Consider the following 15238-nt stretch of genomic DNA (forward strand, 5'->3'; position numbering starts at 1 on the left):
TTTCCTTTCCAGTACAAACAGTTTTTCAGCTTTTTAAATCTGAACAAATAGACAAGGTTTTAAAAACAATAGAGCACAGTCTTTTAACAGGATCAGTTATCAATGGCCTCGGAAAGCTGCCCATGCAAGGACAACCCCATGGGCACCATTTCCTTACTCTGCAAGCAATCTTTTTAAAAATGCCCAGTTTTGTACAAAGTTCCTTTCACTTTTAAAACATGAATAGCTGAGAACTGAAATAACAAACTGTCCATAGCTTCAAGTGACTAGTCAGGAATAGTCCAAACGTAGCACCATTTTCCGGAAGGTCAGACTTCTTCCTTGTTCTAGTTTTGTTATGGTCAGTCCTGGCTCCCTCTTTGCTGGGAAAGCTGTTCCTGTTCAGCCACTCTAACCCAGCCGTGGCTGGGAAACAGGGAACCCGGCCCGTGGCTTGTTTTTCTCTTTGGTTTTCTCCCTGGTGTGAGGGGATGGAAAGGGTGCTTAGGCAGGATACTCCCCCTGTGGGGTGAGGGCTCCCCTGGCCCATCACAAAGTACTGAGAGTTGGCTTGAGACTCCTTCCTTAGGCTAGAGGAAAAAAATAGCTTTTGTTGTCTAAGAGCAGGTTTTGTAGGATGCCCAATGGCAGCTGGAGGTTGTTCCTCAGCTGGAGAAGCATCTCAGCAGCTTTAGGGTAACTCCAAATCAGCAAAGCCCAGAGCAGTGAGAGTGGATTCTGGTGCTGTGAGCATCTGGCAGGGCTGAGCAAGTGGTGGGGGGCCACGTGTTCCCTCCATGCTCCCACAGCTGACAGCTTGTGCTCCTCTGGCAGGGGAACGAGCTTTTACTGCCTGAGGGGAACATGGTGTGGCCATCTGGACTCAGTGATCCCTGTGGTCCTCCCCAGCCTGGAAGCATGTTTAAGGGAGCTCACCCAGTTTTTCTGGGGGAGGAAAGGTGCCCAGATGCATCTCTGCTGGGAGCTGTTGCTGGTTTGTGCTGGTAGGAGCACAGAGCTGCTCCTTTATGCAATCAGGGGGAATCAGGGAGGGAATCGTGCTGCAGAAGAGCAGGGACAGCCTGGTGAGGGTAAGGAGCACTGTGTGAGAGCCAAAGGCTGGCTGGTGTGGAAGGGTTCATGAGCTACAGTGCTGAACTGATAGAAAAATATGTTCCTCTGCTATAAAGTGCCAGAATTGTTTGGATGGAGGCTCTTTCATTTCCTTTTCATCCTAGTAATGAAGTCACCATTGGCTGATCAGCGGAGGGTGCCCATGGGAGGATGCCACCTCTAGGGAGAGGTGGATTCTGTGTGCAACAGCTCTGTAGGGTAAGGCTGGAGCTGCTCAGGAACGTGGACATTTTCCAGCCTGCCTGTTCGTGGGAAACCGGAGTCAAGCTGGGTAAATCATGTGGGGTTTTCATTCTGAGCTGAGGAGAGGTCTCCAGAGGTCTTCTCACAGATGCCCTGCCTTGTTCCACATTGGTGTTGGTACCATGGCTACTGGCATCCCAGTGGGATCAGAAGAGCATGAGGACACAGGCTCCTGCTCCCCCACTGCTGCACTCACACCCTGGAGCAGCTGGAACTCTCCTGTCTGGGACGAGATGACGGCATTCACAGTTTAAGCAATAAAACAGGAGAGAGGATGAGGACTCTCAATCCAGCTCAATAAAACAGAACTGGAGGACAGGACTGCTCTGTGCCCAGCTTGGTCTCTGCAGACACCTACGGACCCACCTCTCCTCGGGGAAGACACGTGTTTTCCATAACCCATCATGTCAGTCCCAGGTGTAACCAGAAAGCCCAGCAAAGTGGGACTGCAAAGCACAGCAGCCCCAGGGGCTGTGGGGCTCTCCCCAGACACTGCTGCCACAGGTTTTAGCTACTCAGTGTGGGTCTTTGGGATATGGCAAAGGACATGGGGGCAGCATTAGGAAACCGAAATCGGATGAGCACCATGACATAAGGATTGTTCAAAAATATACATACACATACCATGTATATATATATACACATATGCATATGTGTGTTTACCCAACACACACCCTCATATGCTCCATAAGGCATGTGCATCTGCATGGAGGAGGGAGCATTATAAATGGATTTACCATACACAAGGAGGGCTGCCATCTCAGAGAAGGGAAGCCAGTTCCCGGAGGGACGTGTGAATACGTGTGTTCTTTGAAATCTGCAATTCCTGTGGTGAGTTTTGTTCCCTGCAAGGAGCCCTGGCTCTGCTCAGTCCCTGGATTAAGATGCAGGTGGTCTTTAGGTCAGAGAAACTATTCCTCAAGTGATAACTACAGGGTTTTATTCTTCAAGAAATGATAAATCCACAAAAATAAAATTGAAAAAAATGTTCCCACCTCCAGCTTATTCCTGAATTGTCCTTCTGGGGTCATCAGCCCCGGAGCCAAAGCAATACCCCCGGCCAGGAGGCGGTGACACTGCTGCACCAGAGTAAGGGCAGCTACCGAGCATCAGGAAGGGAATACCAGCATGGCAGAGTTAAGGAGAACTGGGGCCAACAAGATTAAGGGGAAAAAAAAATGTAGCAGCTTTTCATAAAAAAATTATCCCAAGAACTGTTGTCACATTGGAGCAAGTCTGTGTGATATAAGTTAATCCTGTCCTTCACAGCAGGAGAAGGAAGACATGGCATGGCAGTGTGGCTAATGCTGCCTCCTCTCCGCCTTCTCTTCCAAGTGCCCGACCTGTTCTGCCAGCTCAGAGACTTTGGCTTGGCAGTCAAGGAGGTTGTCCTTCAGTCCTGTTATTTCCTGAGAGTGGGCAGCCAGTGTCCCGTTCATGTGGTCCATGTAGTCCCACAGACTGCCCGTGTGTTTCTCCAGTTCCTCCCTGATGTCGTCCAGGCTGCCGGTGATGGCCCCCAGCCTGCCGCAGGCGCTCTCCACCCGTGCCACCCGCTCGTCGAAGTGAGAGACCTCCTGCTGCAGGCCATGGGCCACATTCTTGCAGGAGCTCAGGTCGCTGACAATCCTGGCTTTGAGTCGCTCCAGTTCTCCCTTGAGGTTCAGGACACGGCGGTTGCTGAAGAAAAGCTGGGAGCCTTGGTCATTGACTTTCTCCTGGATGGAGTGGACCTCATCCTCAATCTTCCGCTCGTGCTCATCCAGTGAGGAGTTGACATGCGTCACAGTGTCTGAGTACTGGGAGACAGAGTCCTTGAGCCCTGTCAAAGACTTGCTCACGGTGTTCAGGTTGATCTTTAGCAAGGTGATCTCCCCTTGCAAAGCCCCCGATGCTTCCTCCTCGATTCGCCGCTGGATCTCCAGGATGGTGGCGTTCAGCTTGCGCAAGAGGTCGTAGTTGCTGTCCATCCGGAGGAGCAGGTCCTGGTTCTTGTTCTGGCAATCCTCAATCTCTGTCCGGAAGGTCTCCACATCCTTCGAGGCCGAGGTACAGCCCAGGGAGCAAGTGCTCTCCAGCGTGATGAGGCGATTCTGCAACATCTCCAGTGTCTCATCCGTCCGTTTCCTCATGCTGGCAAGCTCCCCTTCCAGCACGGGCACCACTGCTCCGTCCATTCCCATGGGAGAACTGACATTGTTCAGCTCCCCCACTATGGTCATGAACCTGTCCTCCAGGGTCTGCATTTTGTCTTCAAAGGCAGTCCTCATGCCATCCACCTCTGCCACCACCGTGCCTCTCATGCTGTCCTCTATACCAGAGCAGCAGCTCCCTGTTTCCCTCTCTGTAGCATTGAGTCTGGCTTCCAGGTCCTCAAAGCGCCCTTCAAAGAGGTTCCCTAGGGTGACAGTGGAGATTTCTCCATCCAGGCGTGAGTGCAGGTTCTTCTGGGACTCAGAGATGCTGTGAAGGCCTTTCTCAAGGATGTTCATGCGCTCAGTGAGGTAGTCCAGGTTGCTGCAGCAGCTTTCCACCACCGTCAGCCCTTGGATCTGGGTCTCCAGCTGGGAGATCTCTTTCTTGATCTCCAGCTCCTTCCCATCCAGCGTCTGCTGCAGCCGCAGGTTGGCAGCTTTCTCCTCCTCGCACTGCTGCCGCACCTCTTGGATGCGGAAATCACACGTGGTCTGGATCTTGCCCAGCTTCTTCTCGAAGCCATCAAGCAGCTCTCCACGCAGGTTGCTCAGCCTCGTGTCCACGTACTCCTCCAGCAGGTCGATGGAGGTGAGGGGCGAGGGCCGGGCAGACTCCAGCAGGTGCTTGATCTGCCCGTCGTGGTCCAGGACCATGCCCCGAACCTCATGCAGCAGATCTGCCTTGGTTTTCAGCACGTCGCTCACCTCCATCACTTTGGTCAGGATCTCCCCCACGGGAGGGTACGTGGCGATGTCAGCTTTGTCCGCCACATCCACCAGGCCGTCAGGGATGATGCCGAAGCCCACGGATGAGTCTGGTGTGCCTGGGCTGTTCATCAGGGAGCCTATCATCTTGGTGGTGTCCTCCTGGATGGCCAACCGCAGGCGGTCTCCCAGCCCACTCACCATGGTGTGCAGGCTGTTGTAGGACTGGGAAAGGCGCCTCACCTCCTCCTCCAGCCTATCCAGGCGGTCCCCGAAGAGGCCGGGCAGCTTCCTGCCTGCACAGGGAAAGAAATAGAGAGGGAACAGTAAGGGCTGGTGCTCCTTTAACTTCCCTCCTTCAAGTCCTTTCCCATAATGACCATGTGTCCTGCCCTCTGTTATTGTTATTTCAGCAAAATCTCAGCCCACATCTCTCCTTAAGATATCAGGAAACCCTCTTTCCTCTTGGTATCCAGCCCTCTGCTCCCAAGTCCAACAGCAGGTGGTGATAACATCCCAGGGGTGCTTTATCTTGAGATGCACCCTATCAACTCCATAATTAATGGGAAAATGCTTTAAAGCGATGAGGAAAGGCAATTTTGAAGCTGCATGTTTTGAAAGAAACAAGATTTTAAAAGCAAGTGGTCCTCAAAGCAATCAAATGTCATGTCTCTGATAGAAGACGTCACCCACTGAATTTTTGCTAAATTCATGCTCTCTGCTGGAACAGAGAGAACCTGGAGGTTTGAATGCATTACAATGGTGACCTGGGGACATGAAGTAGGAGTGATATCTCACCATATTGGTTCTTCTTTGGTCCTGGAAACAGGTCAGGGTGGCTTTTGGGATAGGGAGGAAGTCTGGGCATTGGGAACATCTTTTGCCCGGGAGGCATTTTAGGGCTGGGATGCTGGGGCAGAAGGCCAGGCTGGTCCGTCGGGCTGTCGTGGCACCCTTCTCCCATGAAGCCCGGACAGCACCTCCAGGACAGCTCGGTCACTGTCTTGTATCCAATCTTGTATTTGGGCCTGAAGAAGGTGCGGTACCTTTCCAGGAGAGGGGAGGGAGGGAGGGAGAAGACAGTTTAGAGAAGCAAGCTCAACATCAAGCAATAGAGCAGGGTCACAGTCCCGTTGGATCTGGGAGATCTGGGCACATGGGAAAGCCTGGCTGAAACCCTTGTGCTGCACCTGCAGACCAAGGCCCACCTTCTCCAAGAGCTCTTGCTGCACCATAGCTCAGTGTAGCATTACAGTGGGGTTTTGGTTGAGTATTTTTTAACCTAGGATGCTGTTGACTTAGAACTGCAGCTCTAAGTGTATTGCTGCAGTCCCTGGCCTGATAGGTGACCACTGTGACAGATGCCACACTGTTTGGTGACTTCTGGCCCAGCAGGGCACAAGATGAAATGATGGAACTGATTTCAAAAGCCCTGCAAGCTCACATCACTTCCAAGAGGGAAGTGGACTGCTTGTAGAAGTGTTTTGCACTTTGAATTGACCTAGTGGGATCCAAAAAATCCTCTTCTCAACAGTAATCCTGTCTGGAAGCCCCCATGAGGGTTGAAATACCTTTGGAAATGTGTTTTCTCTCTGTGTGGAGGGCATCAGTTTGCTGGGAAGCCTAAAGGGTCTTGGGCTGGCCTGGTGAGGGTCCCCAGGGTAATGCTGTGATGTGCACAGAGGGATGGCTCCTTACACTGCCTCTTGCCCCAGCTGGGATGCCCTGGGAAGTGTCTCCATCGTGAATTTGGGCACCACAGCACTGATCCTCCCTTACCCAGCGCACAAGGTGCAAGCCCACCTCACACCTTGCCCTCTGCTCTTGCTCTGAATGGGGTCCCACCAGTCATGAGGGAGGATTCAGCTGCTCCCTGCTTTCCTGTGGCACTTCCCTGTCAGGTAGCAGGGATGGGACAGGACCCTTCTGACACCTGTGCTCCCCCACCAGCTGAGGTGAGCCATCCAGGGCTGAAGATGGCACTTTTCTCACCACCTCTAAGTACCAATGCTTTAAGCCTGTCTTTTGGAAACTTCCAGTCTGAATTTACCAGGGCCTGAACATCTTGAAGTTTGCTGGTTTGCAACAACACACACAATCAACCTCTTGTTCTTCTCCAGCACGTTCAGCAGAAGGTCTTGGAAGAGCAGCACAGCCACCTGTGTGGCAGAGGGGCTGCATTTGGCACTTATCCATCGGTCAGGGCAGCACATGGGGCTGATTCCCTGTCATCCACGTCCTTGTCCGAATCCACAGAGTCCCCAGCCCAGGCTGCAGCCCCCAGCAATGCTGCTTCTACTGACTCCCAGCGAGATACAGCCACCTCCATACATGCCACAGGGCAGGGGGATAAAGCAACCCCAAATCCTCTGCTCTTTGAATCTCTTCAAAATTTCTCAACACCAATTTCCCAAAGGGACAGTTTCAAAACAAGCTCTTCTTGTTACTCCTCTTCACAGGTGCTGCGGAGTTTCAATGATCTTTTCTTCTGTTGCAGTGTGTAGAAACCTGGCCAGGTGTACCACCGGAGATTGCTGCTCCAGCCACAGTCAGGGGGTGAGGCAAGGATGAGGATAGCCTCCAAAAGGCAGAGCACCTTCTCAGTGTCATCCCAGCCTCTGCAGAGGAGCTCAAAGCCCTTGGGCACCTCCAACTCCTTCTCCACTGCTCCAAACCATGTCGAGGGGAAGTATTTGCAGCCAGCTGCACAAACATTAGTTGATGGCCCCAGCACATGGAAAACCTGTGTTTCCCTTTAGTCCACGGATGCAGCATCTGAGGCTCTGCAGAAAATTCAGCTGTGGGTCCATCTGCCCTCAGAAAACACTCTGGTTTCACCATGGTTTTGCTTGAAGGAGACAAGCAGAGGACACTGTGGAGATGGGAGAGGCTTTGGGGATATCCTCCATGGATACCAGCAGCTGCAGGATGTCCTGAAGGCCCCGAATGCTGCTAGAACACTTGTGATGGAAAGAACAAGTGAGCGAGTGGGTCTGACTGCCCGTCTCTGCCAGCAGAGGCTGCGAGCAGAGCCCATGGCACCACCGGCACATGGAGAGTCCCAGCCAGCTGCCACAGGACGGGCACCAGGCTCCGACAGAAACTTCCCTCATCCCAGTTTTCCTCTGTGCTCAGCTCTGCTCCACTCCTCAGGCCTGGGGAGGATGCAGAAGAATGGCTTTTCCGCATGGAGCAGCATCCCCGGAGGGTGGTGAAGCACAAAGCCCCAGTGTCTGCCCTGCGCCGCCAGCGCCTCCGGCTGTGGCACAGTAAAGTGTTTCCCTTCAGCACTGACGAGGTGGCAAAGAGTTTTGCAAGTATTTTCCTGGAGCAGGAAGCACTGAGCCATCCCCAGCCACGGGTTCCATTTCCTCATCCTCTCTGTCAGGTCCTCGCAGAGCTGCCGTCATTCTGCCACATTGCAGGTCTGTGACAAGCTGCTTTCCTACGCACATGCACAGGCACCTGACCACTGCCCATGATTTCCTGATTTATTTCTGAATCACAGAATATCCTGAGTTTGAAGGGACCCATAAGAATCATTGTGCCCAACAACTGCACAGGGCACTCTCAAAAATCACACTATGTGCCTGAGAGCATTGTCCAAAGGTTTCTTCAACTCTGTCAGGCTTGGTGCCATGATCAGCTTCCCTGGGGAGACTTTTCCAGTGCTCAACTGCCCTCTGGGTGAAAACCTTTCCCTGCTATCCAATCTAAACCTCCCCTGACAGTTTCTGAGGAGGCATAGAGCTCCCTCTCCCTCCTGACAGGTCCCACCTTGCCTCCTCCCAACACCACGGCCCTGCCACTAACTCCCATATCCAGGAAAAGTCCTTCAACTCCTTTCCCTGCCCCTGCAAAGTGGGGGTTCATGGTCAGAAAGGAGGCACAGGGTCTCAGGAGAGAGAGGTCATTGGGAGGGGAAGGGAGGCATGCCCCAGTCCCCCATACTCACAGCACTTTCCCCGGGCACTTGGGTCCCCAGCTGCACTTGTGGTACTCAGCCTTCACGTAGCTCTCGGCCCCGTCCTGCAGCGTGCACGTCACGTTGCGCTGCACCACGTAGGCACAGTAGCTCCTGGGGGGAAACACAGCGAGACACTGTCACCCCCTGCCCAGCTGACAGCAGTGCCTGCACTGCCAGACACTGCCAGCGAGGTCTGGGTGGCAGGAGCTGGAAGGAGCCCCCCCAGCTTGGGAAGCTGCTGGGTAAGGGCATCACAGCCACGCTGAAGGAGCAGGGTTCCTGTCACAGCCACAGCCGCAGCCACGTCATTACCACTGCTAGTGGTGTCACCAGAGCTGGGCTGTGCTTGGCACAGCATGGACTGGGTGGTGAGACTGTGTGAGGACAATCAGAATCCCAACAGCAGCAGTTGTGGGAATAGCACCCCAGAAATAGCTCCAGCAGTGCCTGGCAGGGGTGGTCTGTCCTGCTGCAGCTCGTGGAGTGCTGCCAGTGCAGGGGCCAACCCAAAGCCTTCAGCCCTTGCTGTGCTTTTGGGTGCCGCCACAGACCAGGCACAGAAAGGAGATGTGGCTCTGTAGGGCTGCAGCATCATGGGCAGGGATGGAGGAGCAGATCCCTGGAGGCAGGGATGTGGAGCAGATCTGTGATGGAGGCTGGAAACCCCTTCAGATGTCTGGGACAATACAGAGAGCTTTAACCCTCCTGCCATCCGCCTGCAGCTGGGTGCCACAGGTACCAGCCAGCTCCAGCCACAGAACCTCTCCTGAGCCAAGCAGCAGATCCAGGTGCTGAGGATAAGTTGGCTGGGAGGAAGGCGGTGTGTGGGAAGGATGCAGGACTGCTGGTAGGACAGATGGAGGCCAAGGCTGTTCCAGCTGAAGGCAGGGCTGCCGGCAGGAGCAGATGGACTTGGTCCACAGGGGCAGAGACAGCAGGGATGTGTGGTAAGGCAGGGATTAAGGACAGAGGGATGTGGCAGACGGCAGAGCGGGAGGAGAGGAGGGCACAGGCCCACCATGCAGAGCAGAGCTGAGGCGTGAGGTCAGCGGGATGGAGCAGATGGGCCAGCGCAAGCTGCAGGTGCAGGGAGGTGTTCAGTGAGGCGGGAGGACATGGCTTCCCCTGTGCCAGCTGGGGGGCTTGGGGTGAATGGCTAGAGAATGTACTTTGTCTTCACCTGTTTGCCATCAGTTCTTGTCCCTCCTTCATCAATCTTTCCCCACTCAGGGCGAGCCTGCTGCTCTGGCCCCTGAGTGTGACATGATGGGGCTGGGGGAGGGCTGTGCACACCCACCCTGGGCATGCACACACACACATTCGAACAGGAGACACCACTTACTTTTGGTAAGCCCTTCTTACCAAACCCTTCTGCTCCATCCTGACTGTCACAGTCCCTTTCCTCTGCCTCCACCTGCCAGAGGTGTCTCACCATCATCCAGACCATCATGACAAGCCCATGAGAGCTGGGCTGAGGCTCTGCAGCTCTTTTCTGTGCTCAGCCCTGAGGCTGCTCTCCACAAGCCATGTTATGGCCATGCCAGAGAACTCCGACTGCATCCCAGCCTGTGGCCAGGCAGCTGAGCTGCAGCAACCCCAGCTGCCTCCCAGTGCCCCTGTCCAGAGGCCCTGAGCAGGCTACTCAATCTCCAACAGCCCACCCGGGGCAGGAGCTCCCTCCGTGAAGCAGCAAGGTGTGAGCAGGGTCATCCTCCCTCCAAGCCTCTCTCTGCTCCCTTCCCCTGATCCCACACCCCCAGCACATCCCACTTGCTCCCCCCAGGAGCTGCACCAGCACATCCACCCCAGCCCCTCACCAAGGGCTCCCTTTGATCCCCTGGGATGGAAACACACCTCCCAGCTGTGACTGGCATTTCCAGCCTGCCCAGACCTGAGCGGCTCTGCCCTGGCAAGGGGCTGCCAGGCTCAGCGTGAGCAGGGCCCTGTGCTGCTCCCTGCTCCTGCACAAGTGAGTCATTCATCTGTGCACAGGACCGCAGGAGAAGGAAGGGCAGCCACTTCTCTTAGCTGGAGGCAAAGGAGTTCATGTGTGCATGTGGAAACTTAGGATCACCGTCAATCCATAAATCCAGGAGCTGCTTACAAACACACCACAACTGTCTCTAAGTTAGCTAGTAGCCAATGCAGGCAGATCTACTAGCCACTGCTAATTAACACTGCCTACCTGCAACTGCTCGGGTTAGTGTGGTTCTGGCTCACTCTCCCTCTCAGAACCCCCTTCCCTTCTCGCTCACCTGTGGCAAGCAGTTTTATAGCTCCAGCCTGATGTTTTTAGAGTGAGCAGCTGGAAAATGTTACGGGTTTTTGAAAGCTCTCACTGGCACTGCCAGTATTGTTTGTCCCGAGGGTTACTTTATTCATTTCAGCTTGTTCATAGCCCCACATCCTCCCTCTTTCAAAGGAGCCCGACAGAAACTGCTCCAGCAAACAAGCAGAGAGGGAAGCGACACCCCCCTCTCCACCCCCAATGTAACAGCTCTTATGCAACTGAACGGAAAAAGTCTACAGTATGTGTAAAACCACATTCCTCACTGCCTGAGCTTTCCAGGTTTCTTGAAAATGCTTAAACTCCAGTATGTATGTATTTTACAAGCAAAAGAGCAAATTCCCTCCAAACCTGTGTTTTCACGCGTAGGTCTGTGCACTGCCCTCCTCCCCTCCTGCACATCACCCCTGACCCCCCGCGCCCATGTCACGCAGAGCAGGTACATGCACCTACCCCAAAACCACACACGGGCATCCCCATCTCCTGCAGCCCCGTCCCGCACGGAACCGTAGCACACATGTCCCCACCGCACGCAGCCCGTTCCCTCTTGGAAATACAACTCCCGGACCCTCCTCTAGATGGAGGGGGGGCACCGAGACACACGGACACTGCTGCGCTGCCGCCAGCCCTTGCTCAGTACCTGGCACACGATATGGAGCAAGGGATGCCCGCGGCCGGTACCCAGGGACTCCTGCCCAGCCAGGAATGCCCGCAGGCGAACCCTGGGGAAGATACCCATGGCCGGCACCGGGGGTTGGGTACCCGCGGCAGCCCATCCCCCGGGGATGCTGCCTGTAGAGCCCAGACGCGTGGCCGGTGCCCGCTGGCCGCGGTCCGTTCCCGGTAAGGGATGCCCGACGGAGACCCGGCTCGGTGCCCGGGGGCGGCGGCTCCCGGTGCCCTCCGGATGGGTTGCGCGGCCGCGGCCGAGGGTCGCTTACTTGTGCTTGCCCACGGGCTTGCCGGGGCCGAGTTGCGGGCTGGAGCCGGCCGTGTAGAGGCTGTACCTGCCGCCGTAGGGCAGGGGGGCGGCGGGGGGGTAGAAGGCACCCTTGGCATCGGCGAGGGCCAGCAGCGTCCCCAAGGAGAGGCAGGCGAGCAGCGCTCCGCGGCGGCGCAGCGCCCGCGCCCGCCGCATGGTCCCGGCCCGGCGGCGGCGGAGCGGGATGGGACGGGACGGGACGGGATGGGATGGAACAGGACGGGGCGGGACGGGACGGGGCGGCCGCGGGGCCCCGCCGGGACAGCGCTGCGGAGGGGACCGGAGCGCCGCCCGCTGCGCCCTGCCCGGCCCCTGCCTGTCCCTGTCCTTGTCCCTACCCCTGCCCGGCGGCACACGCCGCTCCGCCGCCCGCCCGTCCCCTTTTGTACGGCGGCGGCGGGGGCGGGCCGCGCTCCTCCTCCCGCCCTCCCACGGCCGCCGACCCCGGCCCCGCGGGCGGGGAGACAAAGAGAAGCCCCCCGACCCCCCTTCTCCCCCCGTCCAGCCCCCGCCAGCGGTGCTGCAGCCCCCGGCGCAGTCCGGGCGGAGCGCGCTGCCGACCCCGGCGGGGGCTGGACGGGGCTCGCACCCTCTCCCGGCCCCGGCCCCCTCTTCGCCCCTTCTCCCGAAGCCCCCTCCCTGCGCACCGGGCGTTTGCCCCCCCGGGGTAGCAGGTGCAGCGGGGTCTGGAGCCCTCTGGCTTCTGGTTCCCCCAAGTCCCCAGCTCTGCTCTGCTTCATCCCGGAGTACAGGGGAGAGAAAGGCTGAAGCGGCCCTAACTCTGCCCCCGAGGACATCTGTGCTGCTGGAGATTGGCAGCTGTCAATCATATGGCTGGCACCAGCCTGGTGCATCGAGCATCCCCCAGCGAACCCAGAACCTGCAGGAAGAGGGGACAAGAATGTGGTGCTATTTTGGAGTCCTCCTCAGATTTTGGCTTTGGATCCAGGCTCCAGGAGAGAGGGGGGAATCCCTTGCCTTTCCCTGCAGGTCCCTGGATCTCCCATAGCCAAGCACATTCCATCTTCCGTGGCTCTGGAAGGCATGTCCGTGTGTCCTCACCATCCTGCCCTGCAGAGACCCCTGCTAACCTGCACGCCAATGCCCCCACCCACAGGTGACCCACCACAGGGTGCTGGGCCCTGAGCACCCTGTCCTGCCCTGACAGCCCTCCCCAGGCTCCACACCATTAACCACAGCAGTTCAAGACCCTTTGCATGAGCCACAGCCTTTGGGTAGGGGGGGAAAGGACCCCCACCTGGGGCACTGGGCATTTTGGGAAGGGGCACCATCCCTGGTGCTACCCAGTGGAGGTCTTCTTGAAGCCCTGCAGAGGTGAAGCCATGCCAGGGAGCAGGAAATTTTGTGATATATGCAGACAGTTACACCCTTGGGAGTCTCACCAAAACATTACCAGGGGTTTGATGAGGCTCCTGTCTTGGCTGGCAGAAGCCAGCTTCAAGTCAGGGAAGCACCATGACAAGGTGTGCAGTGCTTCTCTGAAACTCTTGGAAGAAAACAAGAGGTGGCTGAGAAAAGGTGGCTGGGTGAAATTCCAAATGAAGGAGTGAAACCTGCTGCTGGGGGAAGGAGGCATCAAGGCTTGGGCTGACACTGAGACAGAGATGATAAGATACTGAGACAAACGGCCTTTTTTCAGTTAAAATGAGTCTTTGGCTCAGTCTGAGGTGAGGACGGAAACATTATCAGGAGAAGAAAAATCCATCAGAGGGCCATGCTGGGAGAGGCGAGCCGGACAGACCAGGCGGAAAACCAAGAGGAGGAAGCCTGAGCAATGAAGCAGTGCATCCTCTCGGTTCAAGCTGCTGCAGGGTGTTGCTGAGCTGCCATGTGCCTGTCAGGCTGCACCCCAGAGGTGCTGCAGCGTGGTTTGTACGTGGTATATTTGGCAGCACATGAAGCAATCCTCATCCAGCTGGTGCGTGGAATTGTTCCGCTCCGCTGGGATGCTGCAGGAGGGAAGGTCCATAAGCAACTCTATAAAAACAAACAAAAGCCGACCGAGCCTGCCTGGTTTAATGCTGGATGCCAAAGTGGAGAACGAAGCTTGAGCACAGCCTTAATTTTTTTTCCCTGTGCACAGGGAGTGTGAGCCAGTTCTAATAACAGCATGCTGCACGTGTGTGTCTGAGGCCTCCGGAAAAAAACATCTGGTGTTGCACAGCTTCAGAAAGAGCCCTTGGCCCCGGCCTTTGAGCCTGTGCTGTGCTGAGTGGGTACAACGGGGCTGAGTTAAAAGTGCCCATCCATTCTCACCAGCTTGGCTGGGGAAGGGAAAGAGATGGGAGCCATTGCTTTTGGGTGAGTGTGTCTGTCTGTCTGCCTGTCACTGCACTCTAAACCCACCTTGGAAGCACCAGATCCCTTTCTGTCAGATTTCAGAGTGAGGCAGGATCCTCAGAGAGACTGAATCCCATTTTCTTGTTGTATTGTCTAATTGTTTATGAAAAGAGACATCTGAGTAGACAAGGGAGCGCCAAACTTAGGTCCCAACTGAGGAAGTGGATTCATCATCAACTCTTTTATAAGACATCAAGGAATCCATACAGGAGAGAGCCATTATGAGTGCCCCAAATCATGGGAAAACCTCTCATGTGCCTCGTTAGCCATGAGCTAATCCAGCCATGAGACACAGAGCAGCAGGAAGCTGGGATTTGTTAAGTTGCCCTTCTCAGGGAGCAGCTCAGGTTGGACTCCTTGGTGCTCAGCTGTGCTGCTGCCAGTCCCCACCACACTGCAAACCCTGGCCAGGCACAGGGGGGTGCCTGTGGGGAGCTGGGCATGGCAGCCTGGCTTTGGAGAGGTCTCATGTGGAGAAAAAACAGGAGACTCCTTCCTTCCAGGGCATCCTCCCAACGTGGGCACGTCCCAGGGCTGATAGAGAGGATGCCAAGCCCCGTCTCACAGAGCTGCGAAGCACGTGCTGAGCACTGAGCTCTCCAGTAGAATGGAAGGGCTTTGCCACGCTGAACTGCAGCCAAAAGGCTCTGCAGAGCTTCTGTCTGGTGAGGGAGCACCAGCCTTTGGTGTTTCCCAGAGGAAAGATCTGCTTTCTCCCCTGGCTTCACCTGGAGAGTAAAGGGGATCAGATCAGAGCTGCTGCTGCTGCTCAAATCTGGATGCTGGGGAAACCCTGCCCGCAGGGGTGCCTAACCTGGAGGGCTGTGTCCACCAGTGATTCCATATGAGCACATCCTATAATGGCTCAGCATGTGCCTAGGGAGCTCCTTTCTCCACTTGGACTGCCAGGAACTGATTATTTTGGTTCTACCTCTCCCCCCTGCACAGCTGTGCCCCAAGCTAGTCCAGGAATGAACAGGTAGAAGTTTTTTCCTACTAAGGATCCAGCAGAGGACATTATGCAGGACACAGGAGGCACCCAGAAGCAGGAGCTGAGCAGGAGGAGATGAGAGCAAGAGCAGAGGCACTACGGGCAGCTACTCCCCTGCTCCGACTCCTGGGGAGGGCTGGGGGAACCACCACGAGGCTAATTTCACGAGCGGCTGACACCAAACAGTGACCTGTTCTGCTTCCCATGCTTTTTAATTAACACTTGCATGGCCTCATCAGCTGAGTAATTGCCTCCCTTCATGGGTCAACAAGCCAGCAGCCCCTGACCTCCCGTTCCCATCTGGGTACGAGGTTTGGTGCCTGCACAGGGCGCAGTGGGTGTGCGCTCTTGTACCACCAGACTTTTCAGCGGGCGGCACAGTGACAGCAAAAGT

The 15238-nt window shown here is 55.9% G+C and overlaps 1 protein-coding gene across 1 annotated transcript; it reads right to left on the minus strand.

The window, feature by feature from the left end:
* Nucleotides 1-2657: 2657 nt before the first annotated feature.
* Nucleotides 2658-11648, minus strand: EMILIN3 (elastin microfibril interfacer 3; the record flags this gene model as incomplete). Its single annotated transcript, XM_082293016.1, has 4 exons — nt 2658-4552; nt 5055-5302; nt 8212-8334; nt 11452-11648. The coding sequence occupies 4 exons, from the start codon at nt 11646-11648 to the stop codon at nt 2658-2660; spliced, it is 2463 nt and encodes an 820-aa protein (XP_082149142.1).
* Nucleotides 11649-15238: the final 3590 nt, after the last annotated feature.

The sequence above is a fragment of the Coloeus monedula genome, assembly GCF_965178545.1.
Source record: "Coloeus monedula genome assembly, chromosome: 17".
In the NCBI taxonomy this organism is placed as follows: domain Eukaryota; kingdom Metazoa; phylum Chordata; class Aves; order Passeriformes; family Corvidae; genus Coloeus; species Coloeus monedula.